This window comes from Narcine bancroftii, chromosome 13, assembly GCF_036971445.1.
Source record: "Narcine bancroftii isolate sNarBan1 chromosome 13, sNarBan1.hap1, whole genome shotgun sequence".
NCBI lineage: Eukaryota > Metazoa > Chordata > Chondrichthyes > Torpediniformes > Narcinidae > Narcine > Narcine bancroftii.
The window spans coordinates 46,262,020-46,269,361 of record NC_091481.1 but is presented as its reverse complement, the minus strand read 5'-3'; the positions used below and the strand labels follow the sequence as shown (position 1 = coordinate 46,269,361).

Sequence of the window (7,342 nt, the reverse complement as noted above, 5' to 3'; positions counted from 1 at the left end):
AGGGTTTCTACAAGTATGTAGAGTAAAAGGATTGTAAGGGACAAAATTGGATCCTAGAAAATCAGAGTGGTTGTCTATGCATGGAGCCTCACGAGATGGGGGGAGATCTTAAACAGTTTTCTTTAACATCAGTATTTACTCATGAAAGGAAGGGAAACAAACAAAAGTGTTATGGAACATTTAGAGATTAAAGAGGGGGTGCTTGCTGCCTTACAGGAAATAAAGGTTGATAAATTCCCTGGGCCTGATATGATATTCCCTCGGACCTTGAGGGGCTTTGCAGAAATGCTTAAAATGTCCTTAGCCACGGGCAAGGTGCCAGATGATTGGAGGTTGCTTATGTTGTTCTGTTGATTAGAAAAGCTTCTAAAAGTAGACCAAGAAATTACAGGCCAGTGAGCCTACATCAGTAGTAGGTAAGGTTCTGAGAGATCAGATATACAAGTATTTGGACAGGCAAGGGCTGATTAAGGATAGTCAGCATGGCTTTATGCATGGTAGGTCGTGTTTAACAAATCTTAAGAGAGTTTTTCAAGGTTACCAAGAAAGTAGATGAAGGAAAGGCTGTGAATGATGTCTTCATGGACTTTAGCAAAATATTTGACAAGGTCCTAAATGGGAGGCTAGTTTAGAAGGTTCATCCATGGGGAGGTTGTAAACTGGATTCAAAATTGGCTGTGTAGGAGAAGACAGAAAGTGTTAGTGGATGATTGCTTCTCAGACTAGAGGCCTGTGATGAGTGGGATGCCTCAGAGATCGATGCTGGGACCATTGTTGTTTGTTGTCTAAATCAGTGATCTGGATTATAATGTGGGAAATTGGATCAGCAAGTTTCCTGATGACATTAAGATTGGAGGTGTTGTGGACAGCGAGGAAGGCTTTCAAAGCTTGCAGAGGGATCTGGACCAACTGGGAGAATGGACCAGAAAAATGGCAGATGGAATTTAATACAGACAAGTGTGTGAGGTGTTGCATTTTGAAAGGACAAACCAAGGAAGGGCATACACAATGGATGGTAGGGCACTGGGGAGTGCGGAGGAATAAAGGGATCTGGGAATACAGATACATAATTCCCTGAAAGTGTCATCATAGTTTGTAAAGAAAGCATTTGGCACATTGGCTTTCATAAATCAAAGTATTGAGTACAGGAGTGGGAAGATTATGGTGAGATTGAATAAGACATTGGTGAGACCATATTTGGAGTTCTGATCCTTGAGTTTGTCAGCTTCATCACCTTGCAGCCAATTTTCACCTTGATCTCAAACTCACCTGGTCCATCTCCCATAACACTCTCTCCTTTCTGGATCTCTGTGTCTCTATCTCAGGAGACGTACTACAAACCCTTTAATTCTCACAACGACCTTTACTACACTTCCTGAGCGACGGCGAGTGCATCGCGACCAGTCGCACGACAAGCTATAATCCGAGAGGCAATGGGCAAGTGGAACGCTAGAATGGGGTGGTCTGGAAGGTAGTCCTCCTGGCTCTCAGGTCAAAAGCACTCCCCAGTGCCCTAACATTCATTTGTGTATGCCCTACCTTGGTTTGTCCTGTGAGGATTCCATTCCCTTCTCTCACTTTCTCCACCTCTGCCACATCTGTTTCCAAGATGAGGTTAAAGGCTAAAGCTGCCTTCTTCCACAAATGTGGCTTCCCCTCCACTGTTAAGTTTGTTCCCTTGTTACAAAATACATTTAACAAATTAGTTAAACAGAACAGCATTTATTACTTTCATCCAGGACAGGGGAGGCAGAACGCAGTAGTGTTCTGCTTGCTACTGCTTTGCTCTGAGTGCCCATTCACTGTGTGTAATATAATAAGAGACATATGGAATTCAGACTGATCGAAGTTTTCCAAATTTGGAATTGTATTTTATTCGCTGAGACAGCATTCTTCAGCAGATAATGGTATCCCATTCAAATAGTGTTATGAGCAGATTTTACAATAAGGAATTTACGGAATTAAGCCTTTATTTGAATTATATGTCAGGTTCTAGCTATTTTGTTTCATCATTGTTTTTAAAGCATTCTGTAGCAACTTCAGCCGAACACAGACAGATGACGAGCACCATCTTGCACCTCCGCTACCTCCCAGTTGTCGAACCATTTCAAATCTGAGTCACACGTGTCTGTCCATGGCTTTGTGTACTATCCCACGCAGACCACCCGCAAATTGGAGGAACAACACGTCATTTTCCGTCTGGTCACTTTCCAGCCACATTGACTTCCCTGCTTTCTGCTAAACCTGCTCGCCTTTTTCCCCTTCCCCAGTCTTTACATCCCCACTCCTCCCCCTCATTGCTGCTGTCCCCGGCTTTTGCCTCTCTGTCTTTGTGTTCCGACGCTGTTTGACCTGCTGATTTTCTTTTACTTCAACCACAGCATCCGAAGATTTTCGTGATTTTACTTATTACCTGAATAATCAAGATTTTCAAGCCATCAATGGGCACCTTATCCCCCAGAATTCAATGCGCGGCAGAAAGTGATCCGTACGCAGTTGAAGGGTTCCAATGCGCAGGCGCATGGATACGGGCCGCACTGTCACCCGGACGGTGAGTGGAGAGAAGTGGCGGCGGGAGAGGAACGGGCTGGGGGTGAGAGAGGAGAGAGCGCCCCTGCTCCACCTCGACCATTGAACCGTACTGGTTGCTGTCGCGACCAACGTCCTCACCAGGCCTTAGTTACCATGGAAACCGCGCGTCCGCACTGACCGGCGGGAAAATAGGTCTCGGGGGAGGGGGGGGAGGGGGCTCCGAGCCCTTGGGGGGGAGGGGGCTCCGAGCCCTTGGGGGGGAGGGGGCTCCGAGCCCTTGGGGGGGAGGGGGCTCCGAGCCCTTGGGGGGGAGGGGGCTCCGAGCCCTTGGGGGGGAGGGGGCTCCGAGCCCTTGGGGGGGAGGGGGCTCCGAGCCCTTGGGGGGGAGGGGGCTCCGAGCCCTTGGGGGGGAGGGGGCTCCGAGCCCTTGGGGGGGAGGGGGCTCCGAGCCCTTGGGGGGGAGGGCGGGGGGGGGAGGGGGCTCCGAGCCCTTGGGGGGGAGGGCGGGGGGGGGAGGGGGCTCCGAGCCCTTGGGGGGGAGGGCGGGGGGGGGAGGGGGCTCCGAGCCCTTGGGGGGGAGGGCGGGGGGGGGAGGGGGCTCCGAGCCCTTGGGGGGGAGGGCGGGGGGGGGAGGGGGCTCCGAGCCCTTGGGGGGGAGGGCGGGGGGGGGAGGGGGCTCCGAGCCCTTGGGGGGGAGGGCGGGGGGGGGAGGGGGCTCCGAGCCCTTGGGGGGGAGGGCGGGGGGGGGAGGGGGCTCCGAGCCCTTGGGGGGGAGGGCGGGGGGGGGAGGGGGCTCCGAGCCCTTGGGGGGGAGGGCGGGGGGGGGAGGGGGCTCCGAGCCCTTGGGGGGGAGGGCGGGGGGGGGAGGGGGCTCCGAGCCCTTGGGGGGGAGGGCGGGGGGGGGAGGGGGCTCCGAGCCCTTGGGGGGGAGGGCGGGGGGGGGAGGGGGCTCCGAGCCCTTGGGGGGGAGGGCGGGGGGGGGGAGGGGGCTCCGAGCCCTTGGGGGGGAGGGCGGGGGGGGGAGGGGGCTCCGAGCCCTTGGGGGGGAGGGCGGGGGGGGGAGGGGGCTCCGAGCCCTTGGGGGGGAGGGCGGGGGGGGGAGGGGGCTCCGAGCCCTTGGGGGGGAGGGCGGGGGGGGGGAGGGGGCTCCGAGCCCTTGGGGGGGAGGGCGGGGGGGGGAGGGGGCTCCGAGCCCTTGGGGGGGAGGGCGGGGGGGGGAGGGGGCTCCGAGCCCTTGGGGGGGAGGGCGGGGGGGGGAGGGGGCTCCGAGCCCTTGGGGGGGAGGGCGGGGGGGGGAGGGGGCTCCGAGCCCTTGGGGGGGAGGGCGGGGGGGGGAGGGGGCTCCGAGCCCTTGGGGGGGAGGGCGGGGGGGGGAGGGCGGGGGGGGGAGGGGGCTCCGAGCCCTTGGGGGGGAGGGCGGGGGGGGGAGGGGGCTCCGAGCCCTTGGGGGGGAGGGCGGGGGGGGGAGGGGGCTCCGAGCCCTTGGGGGGGAGGGCGGGGGGGGGGAGGGGGCTCCGAGCCCTTGGGGGGGAGGGCGGGGGGGGGAGGGGGCTCCGAGCCCTTGGGGGGGAGGGCGGGGGGGGGGAGGGGGCTCCGAGCCCTTGGGGGGGAGGTATTCTGAGCCCTTGGGGGAGGGGAGAGGGAGGTGTTCCGAGCCCCTGGGGAATGGGGTTGGAGGACAGGGAGGTGAGGGTCAGAGCCCTGGGGAGAGGAGGGGAGGTGGTTTAAGCCCTGGAAGAGGGGAGGGGGGACAGTTTTGATCCCTGGGGTTGGGGTGGGGTGGGGAGGGGAGGGGATCCCAGCCCTGTTGGTGGCAGGGCGTTCAGACCTCTCGTGGAGGAGGTGTCTGAGCTCCGGCTGAGGTAGGGAGTTGTTGCCCTGGTGAAAAGGTGTTCAGAGACCTGGGAGGGGGTGGTGTGTCCAACATTTCTGGCAGTAGGGATGGTCGGAGGGGTTGTTTGGATCTCTGCGAGATGGGGGGGTCAGAGCCCCCGGGAGATGGTGGGTTGGTTGTTGCCCCGGTGGGAGGGGAGTTGGTCAGAGCCCCGGTAGGGTGGGGGTTGGTCGGAGACCCGGTAGGGTGGGGGTTGGTCGGAGACCCGGTAGGGTGGGGGTTGGTCGGAGACCTGGCAGGAGTTGGGGGTTGGTCGGAGCCCTGGCAGAAAGGGGTGGTGTTCGCTGCCCTGGGGGAAGGGATGGTGGGGGGGGGTGTTCTGAGCCCTTGGGACAGGGTGAGGGACTCCGAGCCCTTGGGGGGCTCTGAGCCCTTGGTGGGAGGAGGAGGGGGTCTGAACTCTTGGTTTGGATGGGGAGGGGTTCTGAGCCCTTGGTGGGGGTTGGGGTGGGGAGGTTTCTAGTCCTTGGAGGGGGGAGGGGATGGTTTCCGTGCCTTTGTGGTCAGGGTTCCAAACCCTGAAGGAGGAGCTGAATATTGAATATAGTCAATACCCTTTCTAAAAGTTTCAAGTGAATGGTTTCATCCACTAAATCCAAGAGACAATAGGTTGGGATTCGGGTCCTCAAAACTGGCAGTAAGCCTGTTGAGTACGGTGGGAGCTTGTGGTCACTGAGGTGAATTCCCAGGCAGCTTATTTTGACGGTTCCCAATTGGTCAAAGTCTATCAATCTTCAAATGAATCGGTTCATAGTATCGCTACCCTATCACATCTAAGAGGTCTCTTTCACAAGGCATTATCATTAAGTTTGCAGCTCACACTTACTGGGAAGCTTTTTAGTAATGACAGTTCCAGGTGAAGAATTTTGGGTACTCTGTGGTTTACTTGGTGATTTTATGGCTGGAGGTGTCGGAAGGCAACCACCAAATTTGCAAAATAAAGCAAGAGGTAGAGAATTTGTTCATGGACTTTCAGAAGAAAAATGACTTTGGAAGAGAACTTTATGAAGATTATATTTTGTGGACTAAAGATTTTTTTTGAGTCATCTGATATTTATCAATGTTAATTTTATTGATCTTTGCGGAGAGCTCGGGGAAATGTTGAATAAAGTAGCAGCAAGGTCTAAGGGGGGTAATGACATCAGGAGGGATTTGTTTTAAAGATGGAGCTTTAGGGTAGGGTTCTTCTTCCTCATCCCTGGAGATTTCCACAGGCTTTTTCTGGGGGCCTCCAGGTTTCTTGTTTACGTCACTGTCAGAACAGAGACTTTGCACTTTTTTTTATTAAAAGGGAAGAGATCACGAGATTGTTTAATTATTTACTGTGACTATTACTGTGCAATATTTGTCTCTAAATCAATATGGATGAGATGTTTTGTTTTAACGTTAATGGTTTAAACAGATAGATCAAGAGAAAGAGGGTTTTGGCTCACTTCAAACAATTAAAGGCGATGTGTTTTTAAAAAAAATAAAATTTTTGATTTTCCCTTATTAAGCCAGGAGAATACATCATTAAGATTCCAAGAGAGAAAAAAAAATAGAAAAGAAAGGAAGGAGAGGCTGGGTGTGGGGTCGGCGTTTCCAGAGTATATTCATAGAAGCTGTAGAGCCACCCCCTTGTGTAGCTACTTTTCTTGATCCTTCTATCGGGGAATCTGTGTCTTTTTATCGGGGTGTGGCTACAGTCGTGCTCCTGTGTACTTCAGATATGGCTGCCATATTTTAATGAAGGTGACGTGTCAGTTTCTAAGATTATACATAATTTTTTCCATGGGAATACAGCTATGCATCTCTGTAATCCACATGCTGATATGGAGAGGGGAGTCAGACTTTCAGGTCATCGCTATGCATTATTTTTGCTCTAGCCAAAGATATAAATATGAATTAAATTTGGAATTTGGTTAATTTGTAGCTTATGTCCGTAAGGTTCCCTAGTAGATGCAACGTTGGATCTGGTGTGAAGTTTACCTTCCGTATTCTAGATAGGGTGTCGGCCAAATCCTTAGTGCTGGACCAGGTTGCATGAACGAATGTTTTCTGCTCCACTTTACACCTTAATCAAGTTTCTGGCACCTCTGGTTTTGCCTTGTGGATTTTTTGTGGTGTGAGGTAGAGCAGGTGCAGAAATTTGTATTGGACCAGACTGTATCTAGAGTTGATCATTGTGGTTACACTGTCTTTACACCAGTCTGACCAACTTCTCTCGTCAATTGTAATGCCCACGTCTGACTCCCATCTTTCTTTTGATCTGTTTGGGGCTTTCACCTTGGAGCACCAAGTACATTCTTGATATAAATTTGCGTGCGTTTCCCAGTCAAAGTAACCCCTCAACCTCACTGCGTGTAGGTGGGGTTATTGTGGGCCCCCACCTGTACCTTATCTTAATTGGAGGAAACAGTGAAAGGTCTCATAATGCTTGAAAGATATAATCTTTCTTCCTTCATTGCAGTCCTCAATATGATGATCCCCTGCTGGTTCCAAATCTCCAGGATTTTTTATTGCCGTTGTTCATGGGCATTAATTCAGTTTGAATCGGTGGTGCCTTAGGCAATATTTTCACTTTCTTTCAAATATATTAATTGATCTCATGCCAGATTTTAATCAGATATTTAGTATGGAGTTTTTTTTTGCTATTAATTTGGCATCCTATTGTATATGAAATCCTTTGCCATCCTCACCCCATTGAGTTCAGTCCCATTTCCACCCAAGTGGGTGGTCCCCTTCCTCAAAAAAGGATGCAAGGAACCTCGATTGAGCTGCTAGACAATATTTCTTGAGATCAGGCAACCTTAGACTCCCCCCTTCAACCCAAGCTGTAGTCCCATGTCAGTTTTTTCAAGGCTATTCTGGGTACTTTCTCATTCCAAATAAATTTCCTCATATTGCCATTCAGCACCTTAATAAAAGATTGTGGTA

At 52.9% G+C, this 7,342-nt stretch overlaps 2 protein-coding genes across 11 annotated transcripts in view; one reads left to right on the top strand and one right to left on the bottom strand.

Annotated features, from left to right (window-relative positions):
* Positions 1-2,239: 2,239 nt before the first annotated feature.
* The window catches only part of tmem107l (transmembrane protein 107 like), a 69,500-nt gene continuing 64,397 nt past the window's right edge, over positions 2,240-7,342 (top strand). For 2 of the 10 annotated variants that reach the window (XM_069909468.1, XM_069909476.1), the window contains exon 1: positions 2,250-2,551. The gene's annotated coding sequence lies outside the window, so the exon portion shown is untranslated. Of the gene's footprint in view, positions 2,725-4,318; positions 4,395-7,342 lie in introns of those variants that run through there. The other 8 variants (XM_069909474.1, XM_069909473.1, XM_069909471.1 and 5 more) reach the window with 8 other exon arrangements.
* On the bottom strand, positions 2,431-6,450 carry LOC138748022 (uncharacterized). The gene is made up of 7 exons (XM_069907722.1): positions 6,395-6,450; positions 5,567-5,678; positions 4,361-4,798; positions 3,647-4,263; positions 2,933-3,530; positions 2,671-2,783; positions 2,431-2,587 (listed from the first exon to the last, which is right to left on the bottom strand). Exons 1-7 carry the CDS (start codon positions 6,448-6,450, stop codon positions 2,431-2,433), a joined length of 2,091 nt encoding a protein of 696 aa, XP_069763823.1.

Coding starts and splice junctions, on each gene's coding strand:
- LOC138748022 (XM_069907722.1), bottom strand. CDS start 6,450: ATGCAACCTGGTCCAGCACTAAGGATTTGGCCGACACCCTATCTAGAA. Junction 4,799..5,566: donor TAAAACAAATCCCTCCTGAT/GTCATTACCCCC, acceptor CCTCCCACCAAG/GGCTCAGAGCCCCCCAAGGG. Junction 3,531..3,646: donor CCCCGCCCTCCCCCCCAAGG/GCTCGGAGCCCC, acceptor CTCCCCCCCAAG/GGCTCGGAGCCCCCTCCCCC.